The sequence below is a fragment of the Nipponia nippon genome, unplaced genomic scaffold (genome assembly GCF_047370975.1).
Source record: "Nipponia nippon isolate SJK-2023a ecotype South Korea unplaced genomic scaffold, ASM4737097v1 scaffold_14, whole genome shotgun sequence".
In the NCBI taxonomy this organism is placed as follows: Eukaryota; Metazoa; Chordata; class Aves; order Pelecaniformes; family Threskiornithidae; genus Nipponia; species Nipponia nippon.
The window spans coordinates 7,437,529-7,454,085 of NW_028262330.1; the positions used below are offsets into that span (position 1 = coordinate 7,437,529).

At 45.7% G+C, this 16,557-nt stretch overlaps 1 protein-coding gene across 5 annotated transcripts in view; it reads left to right on the forward strand.

The window, feature by feature from the left end:
* Positions 1–4,970: 4,970 nt before the first annotated feature.
* Positions 4,971–16,557, forward strand: part of ABCA5 (ATP binding cassette subfamily A member 5) — a 35,075-nt gene continuing 23,488 nt past the window's right edge. The window contains exons 1-10 of one of the 5 annotated variants that reach the window (XM_087750776.1): positions 4,971–5,788; positions 8,945–9,068; positions 9,711–9,824; positions 10,562–10,766; positions 11,893–12,051; positions 12,269–12,366; positions 13,049–13,278; positions 14,770–14,911; positions 15,661–15,849; positions 16,202–16,349. In XM_087750776.1, coding sequence (XP_087606902.1) covers positions 9,720–9,824; positions 10,562–10,766; positions 11,893–12,051; positions 12,269–12,366; positions 13,049–13,278; positions 14,770–14,911; positions 15,661–15,849; positions 16,202–16,349 — 1,276 coding nt within the window. In that variant the 5' untranslated portion in view covers positions 4,971–5,788; positions 8,945–9,068; positions 9,711–9,719. Of the gene's footprint in view, positions 5,789–6,226; positions 6,261–6,299; positions 6,515–8,642; positions 8,716–8,944; positions 9,069–9,710; positions 9,825–10,561; positions 10,767–11,892; positions 12,052–12,268; positions 12,367–13,048; positions 13,279–14,769; positions 14,912–15,660; positions 15,850–16,201; positions 16,350–16,557 lie in introns of those variants that run through there. The other 4 variants (XM_087750774.1, XM_087750772.1, XM_087750773.1 and 1 more) reach the window with 4 other exon arrangements.

Here is a 16,557-nt window from a genome sequence, read left to right on the forward strand (position 1 = left end):
GGTAGCAGCCTCTGTCTGAAGGGATATTTTTATTGGGCCGGCAGCAGGAAGCATAATTTTCCTTAAATGACATGTATATCTAGAGTATGCTGTAATACAAAGTCAGCCAGTGCAGTGCTTTTTTAAAACGGGAAATTATATTTCATAATCCGGACAGCAAAATTCACTGGGAAGGGAGCACAGCTGGTGGTGGGCAAGCGTTTCACAGCCGCTGGATCGGGGGATGCTGCCGCGCCTGACGGCAGTGCTGATGAAGAATACCTGTGTTCTGCCACGGCCCCAGCAGCAACGGGGCACATTTACCCCCTCCGAACCGTGCTGATTTAAAATAGACATTTTGGTTCTTTTTTCTACGAACACGAGGTATCATTCATGGTCAGAACGAATATATGTTTGTACTGACATGGCTGTAATTACAGTATTCTATAGCATTGCGTGCAATGTATATATTATCCTTGTACCTCTGGCACCGCTGTTGTTAAGTGTCTCTTGATGCTTCAGTTAGAAAACTTGCTTTTTTCGGAGGTTTCTAACCTCCCATAAGTCTCTTCTGGGCTGAAATACTCTGTGCCAACTCTTAGGCCAAGATTGAAATTTCTTTCATGAAATTTTATTTTGAGCCAGTTTGAATGTTGTTATAGAAAGTGGATAAGGGCACAGAGTAAAATTTGTGACTTGCACGCTATGAGCAAACCTGACTTCTGAAGAACTTGCATTTTGCATCACCATTTATAGCGGTGCAAAATGCTGCCATTCTCAACAGCGGTTTTAACCTCTTTTCTTTCTATACAGGTATAAATAGCTGTTGGTGTTGGTCTGTGCTTGATAATCTTGATAAATAATGCCCTGTTTTTGAACATCAGGGAAGTTTTTGGTGGCAAAGAGCTCGTGGTGTGGGCAGTGGCAGAGCACCCTTCTCCGCTGGGTGCAGCTGCAGACTTTGAGCAGTTAATGCTGAAGGAAGTTGGGTTTTGCACAGTTTATTTTAGTCTCCTCCTAGCTCACAGAAAGAGACAGGCCTCTAAATTAGGTGCTCTGAATTACTGTCGAAGGGCTTCCCTGGCAGAGAATCTGGGCTCTAGTGTTAGCTGATGCACATGCATCAGCTATATACAGGTTTATTGATGCAAACATGCCATTTCCAGTAAATGTGGAGTATTTTTCCTCTTTAAAGCCTGTTCTGTCTTCTTATAAGCCATTGCGTCTGCTCTGGAGGGTGGAATAATTGCTTACAGGCAAAGCTACCTGATTTCTGAGAATGAGTTTAACTGTTGGTGGCAACTTGTCTGATTAATTAAATTTTTAAAATTCCGGACAATATGTTTTTTTTAAAAGCTTTATTTTGTTTTGATCCAGATGAAACCACAGCAGGTGAAGCGAGCTGGGAAGCAGCAGCGGTTCCTGCTTGGTTTGTGCTACGCCGGGCACCCCTGATGCTCCTAATGATGGACCGTGCCGCAGGCTGCCTCGCAGCCGAACAAAACTCACCGTAATGAAAAAAGGCACAAGCACATCACTGTGGTTTTGTTCTGCCCGCCTGTGCTCTGCTGAAGTGCTGGGCACTCGGGAAACGCTGTCTCCAAATAGAAGCGGGACACAATGGGGAACTCGGTTTTTTGCCTGTAATTTGGTTCTGCCTGGCACAGTCTCTAATAACGATCCCTCGAAGAAAGAGAAGCGCAGTTCTTCAATGCAGACCCTCAGCAGCGAGAAGGCAGGCTGCTGGCGCGAGGCAGAAATCCCAGCGCTGGTGCTCGGCTTCAAGAGAATCGCGACCTCGGAGGACTTACAGCCACTGGTTTGGATGCAGGAGAAGCCCTGTGTCGGGTGAGAGCATCTGTGCCCTCTGACTGTGCGACGAGAACATCTATGATTTACAGTATAAATGTTGTTTCTTTTTTTATTTCTGCTTTCTGGAAAGCGAAGGCACTCTTAGATGCAGAAGGAAGAGCGTGCCAAGGACTCCCAGCGTAAGTAGCCCTTAGGTTGTGGTCGCCCGGTCTCCCCTGTGACAGCGACGTCTCCGAGGTCAGGAGAGCATCTGCAGCAGAGAAGAGGCACGGCCAGGTCCTGAGCCAGCTGTTTGCACGAGAAAAATGGATCTAAAGAGGAACAAGAAATGGGCCAGGAGTGGGACTCGAGTCAGTTAATAAGCAGATGGTAAATCCAAAGGAAAATGTAAAATAATTTGGTTTTGTCTGTATTTGAATCTGAGCAATTTATATGGCAGGCCTCTGGTTCTGAAAGGGCTCTGCAAAAAGAGGAACAGCGAAAGAGCAGCTGCTTACCTGAAGCTTCTGCATCACTGGACAAAATCATTGCAGCATTCCTGGGCTTTTTGCAAACTCTGCTGAACACGAAGAGCAATCAGAGCAGGCGCACTCTTTCCAGCTGCAACATAAAAGCCGTAGGGGACAGAAGGGCCACATCCACCAAACTGAAATTCGAGAATTATGTTCCAGCTCTGGCCATTTATTTGTTATCCTGATACCAAACGTTCTCCCCTCTCAACACAGCACAAGAAAGGATGGGCAGAACCTCCCATATTTGATTGCAAGAAATAGAGCCTGCTCTGATGTAGGCATCTCCCTCTTGCTCTCTTCCACGTACAGGTGTAGCAGGTTTTGCACCGTCCTTTCACCAGCAGGATGAGCAGGGATGCTACCACAGAATTTGGAAATGGTCCTTTGTGATTTTAATGCTCACTTTTTTTTTTCTTCTTACATTAAAGGCTGAGTCACTACCTTGTTAAAGAAAGGAAATTCAGTTACTTCATGTTTCCTTTCTGAAACACGATAGATTAGTGCATGAACTGCCATTTCCATAATATCCTGTTCACTGAATTCCTTAGGTGAGTGCCTGCGCACAACTTTCTTTTTCAAAGAAATACTTCTGTAAGGAGATCCTTCAAAAAGAAAGTGGAAGCAATGGCCATCCACAGTCTGGCAGGGAAGAAGTGCCGTTCTGCATGTGCCACTGCGGCTTCAGAGCTCCTGATGCGATGCAGGGAGTCCATCAGCCCAAAGCAATGAGAACTGGAAAAAAATCCCACTGCTTCGGCATGAGCTGTCAGTTATTTGGGTACCGAAAACAAACTGGAGACTTACTAGCATAAGCACCAGCAAAATACAGAGTTCAAGTGTTCAAGATTTCTTTCAAGTTTTGCATTCTATGTTCCAAACTCGAGCTCTGCTTAGTTGCATACGCAGAGCAGAAACAGCATGCAAAGGAGGAGCTGAGGAGCCAGGACGACCCTGGCACTAGCGTCACCTCCATAGGTGCTGGGGCCCTGGACGCCGGAGCCAGACCAGCCACTGGTGCAAAGGCAGGCTGGGGGGCTGCCCTGCGGCTGAGGGACAACGTCTGCCGTCTGGCGTGGGAGTCCCCGGCCCCTGTCGCCAGCAGCCGCTCGGGGTTTGTTGGACTGGGACTGTCACGTCACCCCGCTGGTCTCCAAGCACCCCCTCATTAATTCCCCTGGTTTTTAAGAGAGTTTCAAGTCAGACTTACTTTTCCTGAATGCTTTGTTATTTTACCTTTTGTTGTCAAACTCACGTAATTTAGTTTAAGCAACAACTCTTTCAACCCCCGTGTGTTTACACCGACCTCCTGAGCAGCGGGAAGAAACATCCCAAACCTTCAGATAAATATGTAAACGTTACAGCCTGCTCCCTGTGCTGAGCTGTTTTGCCAGGTGCCAGGTTTGTTTGCTCCTGGCTTTGATGCTGATGCAGAGACCCCGCAGCAGATGTGGAAGCCTCACCATTATAAGCAGAAACCAGTTTCCATGAAGAAAATCGGATCGGCTGTACCTACCAAAGCTTTGTGCAACCGTTCCCGCAGCTTTGTTGCATTGGGTGCCACTACCTGGGTGTAGTTGCTTAGATCTTTGTTCCAGTTAAAGCGATGAAATTGCTTTCTTTTGTCTTTCAAGTTTTTTGCTCAGAAGTTGGAGAGGTTTCTGGTGCCCGCTGTTTGCAATAAGCAGTACCCATTCCCACCTCAGATGCAAACTCCTTTTGGCCTTCAACAAATTACATCGCCCTTGGCTTTTTGTATCTCTAAATGGAGATTATGTTTAAGGCACCTGAGCATACAGGGCTGTTGTAAAAATTAATTAGGTAATGGTTTTAATGTGCTTTGAAGATGAAAAGCATTGCAGTACTTTAGGTGATGCTTACTCTCTGGAGGCGCTCTGCCCGTTGCGTGGGTTGGTTTGGACTCTCGCACTGATGCTGCCGCACGTGTGCTCGGTGGCTCTCCGGCTGCAGCAGCACCCGGTACCATGGGTGTCTCACCCATCTGACAGTAAAACGTACTTTAGGTGATGTTATCTTCCCATATGACACAGCCCAACGTTCCGGAGCACCCGCGTGTGAAAGCGCTCCCACGCTTCGTGCAGAGCATTGGCTCTTCCTTGCTATGGACTCTGCTGGGGTGGGTTACTGCTGTGGGCCCCAGACTCTGAGCTCTTCCCTGGAAGGACAGGGCTTGAGGTGAGCAGAGGTGTGAGCCTATTAAGGAGGGGTTGTTGTGCTAAAATACCCCAAACTGCAAGGAGTTCAAAACTGTGCAAGTAGAGCATGAATATGAGTAGTTAAAACTCTTTAAGTATAAAGAGACCACAACAAACATCAAAGTGACCAGAAGAATTCAGCCCCAGACTGTTTCTATTCTATTTAATGCTAGATGGATGAGGATAAGACATTTTGGGGTTTTTTACTGAAGCTCAAGTTATGCCATTGTATTTACTCAGTCTTTACTAGGCAAAACTAAAGGGCATTATTTAATTAGAGTACTTGTATCTAATGCTCTTTGTTAAGTTAGAAACTAATGAAAAAAAGAAAGTTTCCAGTTAAAGTAAGCCTTTCTGATGTTTTTTTCCCTGAAGGAAGTGCTAGCATAAAGATCAGGTGGGATTTGATCATTTTCTGTAGGTGAAGTATCTGAAGAAGCCTGGACCCAATGCTGCTGGGCCGCACCGCTCTTGGGGGACACCTGGTGGAAGCAGCCTCCTCCCCAAAACCTCCTCCCCAAGACCTCGCCATGCCGGCCCATGGGATTTCTGTTGCTCTGGGGCTGCAGCAAAGGGTGCCGGTGCCTAACGAGGGCCCTGGGACCAGGGTGGGGGCTTCACTCCTGGAGATTTCCAATCATCGCTGCAGGTGAAGGTGTGAATGCAAAGGCTTCTGCATGGCCGGGATACCTACTTGTGTAAGCCGTGCTTTCCACTTAATACTGTGCTTTGAGACCCTTTTCTTCTTTCCGGATGAGGACACAGTCTCCTGATCTCAGTTTTCCAAGTAAAAGTGTTGAGTCCATGCTGTCGTTACAGAGCTGCGCTTCAGCACAGGCGTGCGTGATGCTCGCGCAGCTCCTCAGGTGCGTGAAACCAGCTCAGACAAGGAATTTCAAATCCTCCACCAAGCTGCTGTGCTGCTCTGCAGGAAGCCGAGCAGTTGGTCCTCGGTGGAGCAGAAGGAGCTGCAGAGTTTCTTCCTGAGCACGCACGCAGCATCCCTGCTGCAGGACTCCAGATGCTCAGCGACACCTCTGGGTTTGTTTCATTTTCAGCTCAGCCTTTCCCAGCAACTTGCAGGAGGCATTTAGAAAAACAAGCACGTCAGATTGCGCTCGCGGTACCAGGAGCAGGATAATTGAGATCTCAGTGTTTTTGATTGCATCCCACTTGTCAGCAAAAGGCCGGCCATGGACTGAGGCGAAGGGCCTGTCCGGAGGGCAACAGGAGCGCTCGGTGGGAAACATCACGCACCGTCGAGCTGTTGAGGTAAGGAACGAACACACATAAACGACGGGAATTCAGCATTTGTATTCAAGGCAGTATTTTCAACGCTTTAATTATATTTTGGGTAATGCAATAAAATACTGGAGACCTTCTGGACGCAGGCAGGAACCAGCAGCACTGGATGTATTGAGGCGGCTCCCGCCCAGCCATGAATCTCTGGGCTCCCGGGCCGTGTTTCCAATCTTTTTCGTGGAGGCCGGGGCGGGAGAGGGGTCCCCGGGAGGAGGGTCGGTCCCCGGGAAGGGGGTCGGTCCCCGGGAAGGGGGTCGGTCCCCGGGAAGGGGTCGGTCTCCGGGAAGGGGGTCGGTTCCCGGGAAGGGGGGGTCCCCGGTGCCGGGCGGCCGGCGGCGGGGGGCGGCCCCGCTCCGCCCCGGGGCGGTGGTGGCGGCGGTGCAGCCCGGCCCCTTGCCCTGCGCCGGGGCGGAGCGGAGCGGAGCGGGGCCGGGCCGGGCCGGTGAGTGCCGGGGCGGCGGCGGGGCCTCTGTCGGCAGTCCTCCGCTGCGGATGGAGGCGGGGAGCGGGGGTGGGGGACGGCTGCCGGGCCGGGGGAAACGGCCCCCCCGAGCTGTGCAAACCGGGAAGGGGAAAGAGAGGAGAGGAAGAGGAGGAGTTTTGCTGTACCTGGCGGCGCGCGTCATTACTCTAGAGTAAATGCTTTGGGCTATTTATTTATGTATTTGTTAAGGTTTCGTGGCTGGGCGAAAAATGGTGAGGAACCGACATTTGAAGGGTTTGGGGCGGGGGGAAAGGGGAGGAATGGAAAGGCGAAGGGGTGCCCCCCCCTCCCTCCCCCGCGCCTGGAGCTGCGGGGTCCCCGGGGAGCGCGGGGCGGGGAGCGGGGCCGCTGCGGGAGCGGGGCCGCTGCGGGAGCGGGGCGGGAGCGGCCCGGCCCTGGCGTGGTCTCCTTCCTTACCCTGCAGTTAAACAGCGGTCAGCTCGGAGGGGAGCGTTCTGCAGTCCCTGGGCTTCATGGTGCTCGTCAGCCCGAGACACGGCTGTTTCCTCCGGGGCTCAGATAAGGAAGAAAAATCAGCCTATTTTTAAAAATTCATACGTAAAGCATTTAGCTTAAATAATTTAAGACCAGTAAAAAGCACATCAGACTTTTTCTTAAGTATCATTTAGGCTATTGTCTTCTTGCAGCAAGATCTATAATCGTACCTTCTTATCCTTCTGCAGGTGTTGTTCACTGATGAATTGGGTTTTTTCCCCTCAGGCCACGGCTCATTTAGCTGAGGCCCCCCCCCCCCCCCCCCCCCCCCGTTTGTTTTTTTAGCTTAAAAACCAAGGGAAACACGACATGCAGCACTAAATCACATAAACTGACCCTTGAGGACCGCTCTCAGGTTGATATCTGGGGAGGTGAGAGAGGTCTTCCCCAGTATCATCTGATCGTAGTTTCCCCCCGTAAAAAGCCCTAGCATCCCCGATGTGGAATTGAAGTACAAACCCAATCTTTTCCTTGGGATTCCTTTGATCGAGGTGCCCACGAGTAGTTGTGTTTCAGCCACTTCTCCTGTCAGTACCAGATCGTAAGGAAGTGGGTAATTTGTGAGGGACCTTCCCAGGTTAAAAGTATTTTCATTTTGTCCAGTATTATTCAAATAAATGTTTTGGCAGCTTTTTTTCTGTTCAGCCTATGTCTTCATTTTCCTCATCTGGAGTTTCTAGGAGGGTTTGGGTTTTTTTGCCCAGATACAATTTTTCACTATTCAAGTGATACTTCTTCAGTATTCTTAATTGCATGTTATGTAGCTTCATCAGCTTATGTGGAGATGGCAGGTGTAATATCAAGAAATTAATTAACATTCTTAAAATGACCCTTCTTCCAACCTGGGTGATATAAATTAAAGCATGGAAGCATTCTGGTGAAGATGTGGAAGTATTACTGTTTTTTTGGGGGTTTGGTTTTTTTTTAACTGGATAGAAAATAATTAAAGAAACAGTAACTGGCATTAGTGATTGAATCGGATTAAATCAGCTTTGCCAGTTTTCTGGATTTCAGTAACATCGAGGCGTGTGACTGAGGGAAGGGGTTGCTGCTTTAACGCGGTTGCATAGCGTTCAGCAAGGACCTCAGTGGAGCTTCTCCTCTTGTAAGGGCTCTTGAAATCTGCTCCTGAAAGCAAACAGTGGAAATTCAAGCACTTAACAGGGCATGCTGTGAGCAGAGGGGAGAAGCACATTATTTTTTATGACCTGTAAGCAATAGCCGCTGCTCTTGATTATTTTTACTACACACTGCTGTCATTTTGAAGCATTTCTTGCTTGAAAATATCCAGAGGAGCTGTATGTGTTTTTCCTGTGAGAATTAGTTATTAGCATAAGTTGATGTTTAAGCATTTTGTGTTTTGTTTTTGTTTAATTGAAGGAAAATATTTTGGTTTATTTTTGGAGTAGATTCAATGGGCTTTGATCAGCAGCACTCCAGGCTCTAGGTGGGATCTCTTCCCAAGCCCTTGCTTTCGGCGATGTGCAGCTGTGTCTCCGGCAGGTCCTCGAGCTGCCTGCGCCTGCTGGGGTCACTGCCCCGTGGAGGACCCCGCCGCCCCGCAAAGGCGGCCCTGAGCTGCGGGTTCGGTTGCTTGCGGCCGCCTTTCCCCTCCTCTCTTCCCTCCTGCGCTCAGAGAAATGCAGGCTCTGATGGAGCTGTCTGCCTGGAAGCAGTTTGTGTATTTGAAGTTCTTCAGGCTCAGCTCATAGCAGCGGTGCTGGGTGCTGACATCTGAGCAACCTCATGTGTTTCTTTAGTTAGACGATGTCTGCACTCCAAAAATAGATTTCCGTATTAAAATGCAAATAGGGAAGGAAGCTTGAGCCATGCATTGTCTAACATAGAGGAGAAACCGGGTCCTGCCACAGAGCTGCTCTGAATGGGCAGTCACCAAAACCATCAGTCCGCTTTTTGAGTAAGTGTTGAGAGCTGTAAAACTTGGAATACGGATAAATTCTTAAAACCTGCGCTGTGTTTTGGCTGAAATGTTGCGAAGGGACTCGGTTGTTCACCTGTGGCACGTGGGCGTTGCTGCAGGGGGGGCTTGTGGCCGGAGCAGTCGGGGAGCTGGCAGGGGCGGTGGCACGCGGACCTGGGCGAGTTCTGCTGCTGTCTCTGCTGAGCAGCTCACGATTATGTTTCAGCTTCACAGGTGAGGAAACGGAGGGAGATGTAGATTGACCAGTGACTCCGAACCTCAGACGGAAAGGTGGTGGCAGAACTGGGGATAGAAACCCGGTGGTTCCCCAGCCTGGCGTCCCTCACCAGGTACGTCCTGGTGGAATGGGATGCTGTCTCCTGGAAGAGCATTTTCAGTTTTATTTTTTCCCCAAAAGATTATCTGTGCTGTGCAGCTGGCCTAATGAAAAGGTAAAAAATAAAAGGAAAATAAGTAGTGCTGGATCTGCTCTGGAATGATAAAGGGGTTACTCACGGTAAATTGAACAGTTGGCCTGGGGTGCGATGGCTTTTATGTTCCGATGCATGGGTCTGGCTGGCTGCCCTGAGCTCACGTGACGGACACTGGAATTGTGCTCTGAGATAAATACTTTGGTTTGTAATCTATATGTAGCAAAATGAAGATGAGCCCAGGTTAGCTTGGAGTCTTGTGAGGTTGCATAGAGCTGATCCTGCCTTTGGGTGGGTGCTCAGATGGCATCCCGAGGCCTCTCCCAGCCAGTGTCTCCAGCTCTCTTGTTGCAAATGAGTACTGCCAATGGCTTCATGTAACGAGCATCTAGCATATATATATTAGAAGGCATTTAAAATATGAAAAATCGAAAATGAGTAATTTATATAAAAATATAAAACATGAGATACTGAATGCTGTAACTGCCTAGCTTTTGCTTTTTAAATTATTTTGTCATTTAATATAGATTTGGGTTTTGTTGGTTTTTTTTCTTAAACTAGTCTTGAAAAATGGCACCAGCTACTCCAAGAGAAGCAGGAGTATGGAGGCAAACCAGAGCTCTCTTATTCAAGAACTGTCTTATTAAGTGTAGGACTAAAAAAAGCAGCGTGCAGGTAAGTGGAGTGCTTGTTTGCTGCTGTCTTCGTGTCTGCAGTTATTCTGCATTTAAGTGGCTCCTGAGTCAGAGGCAATGCTCAGTTTTATTATAATGTTTCTGAAGCTTCAGGGTCTGCTCTGAATTTCAGGTTGAAATAGGCTTTTTCAGGAGGTATTTTGTGATCCTTTGGTTGACAATGTATCCTAATGTGTAAGGCATTATCCAGAAAATACCCTTGAATTAATATTGCAATCTTAGTGCACTTTTAAAGGCATTTGCGCCCCTAACTGAGCAGTATAGCAGGATTAGACCTCTCCAAAAGATTTTTATCTTTTCTAACACTTTAGCCCTTGTGCGTAGGTGATGTGTATGATACTTTAAGATGTATTTTGAGGTGAAGAAGAGACAGTACAATGCATGGCTAGACTGGTGTAATGGTTCATGGTTTGTGTTTTGCTGCTTTCCAGATAGCATAAGTTTGCTGATATTTGAAGCATGTAAGAATTATCCCTTTGTACCTTAGAATGGCTTCTTAGGCTACCAATGCATGCAATTAAAATCCTGCTTCAGTGCAAGAGAACGATTTGGCATTAAAATTACTGTTGCATTGAAAATGTGCAGGGAACTTTACAGTCAAGTAATTAAACTCACAGTCCCTCATTTAAGCTTTGTGTAACTAAGATAAACTTGTGGAAACTCTTGTTCCTATGACTGCTCTTCAAAGTTTTCATATTTCTTTCTTTCTTTGTACAGGAGGTCCTTTTCCCACTCTTTTTCTTGTTTTGGCTGATTCTGATGAGCATGATGCATCCGCACAGGAGATACGGCGAGGTCGCCAACACCAACCTCGGCACTCTGGATACCTCCATGCTGGTGAATTTTGTCATCGGATACACACCGCCAACCCCAATGGCACGAGAAATCATGAAGAAAGTGGCTTTTGATAACTTTGAAGATGGTATTCAGAACCTAAGCATTTTATTTTTCTCAGTATATCTCATGCCGCGGCTTGTGTTTGAAAAGGGAGCTCACTGTTGCTGCTGCTAGAAAAAAAGCATTTCTTTTCCATCGCAGATAGAGAACAGACTGCGAAGGCGGTGTTTTTTGGTTTTGTTTTTTTTTTGCTTGGTTGGCAAATGTTCTGGCACTGCCATTTGAAAGTGGCTCGTGTTCTCCTGTTGCAGCCAACAAGTGTTATGGGGCTGCAGGAAAGCTTTTCAGAGGACCCAAATACAAAGTACAAAAAGCCCCTGAACATCTTTAGGGCTAACTAATGCTTGTTTGGTGACATCCTGGGGCAAATTCAGGAGGTGATACTGTCCTGCAGATCTGTTAGGTCTCATTTTCTGTGCTGCTGTTACTATGAAAACAACATTTCATTTTTTTTTTTTTTTAAATGGCGATTCCCATTAACACCGTGTCACCTTTTGAAAGCAATTTTTCTTTTTTTTTTTAAGTGCTTTGCCTGCACAGCTGACACATCTAGTGGGAACTTATCTCTTGCAAACCACTCCGATGTATTTTTAGTTTGGTATCTTTGATTCTCTTCCTTGTGGTATGCATGCTTCAAAGGTACCGCGCAGAAACAGCCTGGCCCGAGATCTTCATTTTCCTTACGGGTATCCTCAGCTGCTTTGAGCAAACAGTTCCACTTTCCACCTTTGCAGCCCATTTTCCTTCTGTCCTCTGCTGAAGTCAGTGGCAAAATATCATGTTCTCATATATTTAGCCCTCTGCACTGATCTAATCTGCCCTTCTTGAAAAGCGCTGGTGCTGGAGAATAAACTCTTGGGTAGCCGGTGGAGGATTGGGGCACAGAAGCTCTTGGAGCAGCAAAAAATGGGGGAAAAAGGGAAAGTCTCGGAGGTAAATTTGAATTACCCACCCTGCTACCAAGCGACGCTCCTGCAGGTTTCTGTCCAGGAAAATACTTCCTTTACTAGGACAAAAATACAACCCTATATCTATCCAAAACGAAATAAATCATTTATGATTAGCATGACACTTCTTTAAAACAGTGTTGCAGTTTTTCTTCCTGCTGTGGTGATACCTAAATCAACATGATAATTTCTTCTGTCTCGCAGGCATCATCACAGAGGAGTATTTAAGCGAAGAGGAGCTGCAAGAGGCTGGTGCTTCTAAACCCTCCAACTTTGTGGGTGTAGTGTTCAACGATGCCATGTCCTACCAGCTGAGGTTTCCCGATTCGGTCGCTATGTCTTCCATTTATATGGAGTCAAGAGGTAAATGTGCATGTTCTAATATATACTCTCTAAGGGGATAAACTGAAAAATCAGACCCTCTCTTTCTTTTTTGGCCTGATATTGCATATATTGGTTTTTGGAAGTTTTTTCCACCGTTTATGAGGGATTGTCTCAAGCTGCGCTATCTTTACGTTGGCAATGGGACAGCTGTAAATCTGGCTTTTTGCATTTTAAAATGCCCTGCTTTATTCTGCAGCCAGTTGCTCCAACCTGCGGAAAGGATGCGAATCGGTAACGTACTGGAGCTCGGGATTTACGGCTCTGCAAGCCTGCATCGATGCTGCGATTATCCAGGTAACTCTGAACAAGTAACATAAGACCAAGGAGATTCAAATCTGTGGACTGCCTTGGCTCCGAGTGGTTTTGTGATGTTGTCTATTAATTGTGTAAAATGCCATATCAAAAATCAGCTTGAATCCAATGAGCAGGCAGAATATTTCATGTGTTTTTTTTCCATATTTTGTACAGAAGTGTTCTTGTCCAGTTGAATAATGGGGACATTTGTCTTCATTTGTGTCCAAATGAGCTTGAACCATAATCGCAGCCATCGTCAAAATGCAAAGGCTTGACAGCGCTCACCCCAAAATACTATTTAAGATTCTGTACCAAAAGGGGCTGCAGAATTTGCCTTACTATTTTTATTGTCAGTATTTGTCAGCAATGCCCTTTTCCGTATTTCTCTCCCGTCATGCTTCTCGCAGTGAGAGCAAGTTTCATCTTTTTAGGTGATAGGAATTGCAAAATTGTTCGTTCTATCTCCGGGTGTTCAGATGTTCTCCAGTTCCTGTGCTTTTGGACTGGGATTTGGGGACAGGAAGGTTTCGGGGTCTCCATCTCCCTCCCTGGCAGTGGGGATGGAGCACACGGTGCGAGGCGCTGGCACGCGGGGGCTGAGCCGGGGTCGCTGCCGCTGGGTGGGATGGGGCTGTAAAATCGGGAGTGATGCAGAAATAACTCTTCCTTCTCTTCCTTTCAGCTCAAGACTAATCAATCGGTTTGGGAACAACTTGAATTGACGAGAGCAATGGTCATGGGAGAGGCTGCGGTGGTGGAAATAGATAATTTTCCTCGTGCGATCATTTTAATTTACCTAGTGATTGCTTTCTCACCCTTTGGGTATTACTTGGCGATTCATATTGTGGCAGAAAAGGAGAGGAAGTTGAAGGAATTCTTAAAAATATTGGGACTTCATGACACTGCCTTTTGGTATGTGAATGTTTGGTATAACCCATTCTTTATAAAAGAAATATAAAATATATAAAGAAATATTAAAAAAGTAACACTTTCTAGGAAAACTCCTCTATCCCATCCTCCAGTTTTTTAATTGTTTTCAGTCTGATTAACTGAAAACAGCCTAAAAGTGAGATACTCTGTAAAAGCGAACAGAGAGATACTTGCGGTATCATGAAAATAGGAATATTTTAGTAAGTAAATACCGCAGTAATACTGTTGCGTTTATGCATGTAAAGTTACGCTGGACTTAGAGGGATTAAATTTGATGATGTGTGAGATTTTTATGTAGTTTGGTTTTTATCGTTTCTAAATATTTTTGGCTCAGTCCCCCCTTTTCTGGAGGCTCAACAGGTAACCTGCAGTCTCTCTTCAGAGTTTATCAGCAGCATTTCTGTGACACATAATTAAATGAAGCTTACTATATAATTTTAACATGATGGAGCAGTCTAAGCAACAGGTTTTAATTTGTTCCGTTACCATGATGGAAATTGTCCTATGCAATATAATGTTTGGTTTTTTTTTTTTCCAAATGAGAGGATGTACTAATTTGAAATCACTGGTAGTTGCAGAGATAAAAGCAGGTTTAGCTTTGCTCTTTGTCGCAGCGGCTGACAGCGTTTTAGCATCTTTCCCTGCTGCACCGTAACAGCCAGCTGGGGTTGTCTGGCTTATTTTTTTCTGGTTGCTTTTGTTTTTTATTTCTGCACCCAAGTTCTTTTCTGGCAGCCAGTTCTGTTTGTTTGCAGTATGCCCGTGGTGACAAATCTTATTTAGTTGAGTCCTTCACCTGCAGCGTTGGTCCGCTGTCCCCAGTTGCCCCTTGCACGTCAGCATTGAGCATCTCTGGTCTGGAGAAAATTGTTGTACTTTTCCCAGTGTGAAATGGGAGCAATCTGCAAAGGCGCGCGGGTAATGCAGCTGTGATCGGCTACTGAATATAACTCAGAAACTTGCTTCTGAGGAAGATGTGTCATTTTTTACTACCTGTACACAAACCACCCTTGTTTCCTGAGGTCAGAATTGCTCACAGACTTGCAATTCTGTTTTTAAAAAGAAAAGGATTTTATTACCCTGCCCAGCTACTGGAATGACTAGTGTATTAAATTTTAAATAGAATTTCTTTAATTATTAAAACCTACTACTCAGTTACCGTCTTTTGGTTATACCAGAGAATTAATCATGCAAGTTAAAAAAAAAAAAAAAAAAAAAGTCATGAATCATCTAATTGTGTATCTTTTTGATGCTGTGAGTATTGATGTGTGTGCTCTAATGCCTAGAACAATTACAGGAATGTTTACAAGAGCTCTTTTTATCTGGGGGCTCTTGTTGTGTTGCAAGCTTGTCCTTTGGTGCAGCTGTCTGGAATATTAAAGAATGGTAGTTTTAGTTATTTTTGTGTGTGAATAATTCAGGCTGGGAATTCATTGACTGGTTTCTGTTCTTTTTTCCCCCTTTTGCTCCTAGGCTTTCTTGGGTGCTGCTCTACATGAGCCTGATTTTTGTCATGTCCATTCTTATGGCGGTGATTGCGACGGCCTCTTCCCTCTTTCCCCAGAGCAGTGCCTTTGTGATATTTCTCCTTTTTTTCCTGTATGGAATCTCTTCAGTAAGTATTCCTGGTCTCGTTGAATTTGCCGTCCCCTCCCTGTGGGGTTTTTACCTTCCCATCTGGTCTTGTTCTCTCTACTAAAGCACTCAGAGTAAATGTAGCTTCTGCAGGACCAAACGGTGGTGGGTATCTTACCTGTTTCCATCCCCTTCCCTGGGTCCGCTCTGGTTTGGGATGCTGCACAGGTCTCGACTGTCACTATGAGAAATATCTTTCCTTACTGAAATATCTGAGTTTATAATCATCTGTCTCTAAACTGAAAACACTGTCTGTGCAGCACCATTTCAAAGTCCAAAACCATGCCCTCTTCTAAACATTTGCTGTTACTATCTACTGTAATGTTAAAACCCTAATTAAAGGCCAGAGGATTCATTTATACAGCACATTGCTTGTCTGAGTTCATAAGCAACCAATGCAGAAGTAGTTATTTGTTTACTGTTTAGCAGTTACAGAAGGTGTACTAACCAGGGTCTGTGCGCACGCTCAGCCATACAGCTCCTTGTTTTTCTTTTATAATTTTTTTCTGTGCTCTGCCACCTGGCATCTTTGGGAAATCTGTGCCTCCCGGTGGTCTGTTTGTAAGGGCAGTGTGGGGTGTGGGTGAATGCTGTAGTGACTAGACCAGGAAAATTATATGATTATCAGAGGCAACATTGAAGCTATGGTCTTTTTACTTTAGGTTTTCTATACCCTGTATTATTTTTTTTAATATGGTACCTTCTTATATTTTTTTAATCTGTCCTTAGGTTTTCTTTGCACTTATGCTGACACCTCTATTTAAAAAGTCAAAGCACGTGGGTATAGTGGAGTTCTTGGCCACGCTGGCTTTTGGTTTTGTGGGCCTTAATATTGTCCTGCTGGAAGATTTCCCCAAGTCTTTCGTGTGGATTCTCAGCCCCTTGTGTCAGTGCAGCTTCTTGATCGGTGTCGCGCAGGTAAATAACCTTCTACTCCTCTGAGTGCAACCTCATCGTGCTCGTCTGTCTTGCATCATTTTCAAATAGGTAGTGATGTAGATGTTCTTAAATTTTTTTTTTTTTTCATAAACTGATGATGGTGGGGAAAAATGCCTGTTTTAATAGCTTCCCATGGCAATTTAATATCAAGTAAGATACAGTGCACCATCAAGCTACTGTTACTCTTTGTGTTTGTTGCTGTGAACTCGGTCACTTTTTCTTTTTTTTTTTTTTTTTTTCTGTTGCTAAGTTTTGCAGCATGCTGTCGCACCTTTCCAGGCTGGTACAGTGCCGGTGTGTAATATCTCCATTTGTCTGCGTTTGTTGGCAGGTCATGCATCTAGAAGATTATGAAGACGGTGCAACATTTTCAAATCTAAATCACGGTCCTTACCCACTCTTTATCTCTCTTATTTTATTGGTGCTGGATAGCATATTTTATCTGCTTGTAGCTGTCTACCTTGATCAGGTTATCCCAGGTATGTTCATGAGAAAAATCGAACTGAACTGTGCTAGCATCACCAATTCCTGAAGTCCTGAGCCCCGCAGGTTGACACGGCTGGTGCCGCTGGTGGCATTTCTGACTTAATTTCAACCATGGAGAAAGGAGATGCTGCTGTTTACAAATATATATTACACTGTGACTCAGAATACCTCTAGCTGAAACCATTTATATTCTGTTAAAGC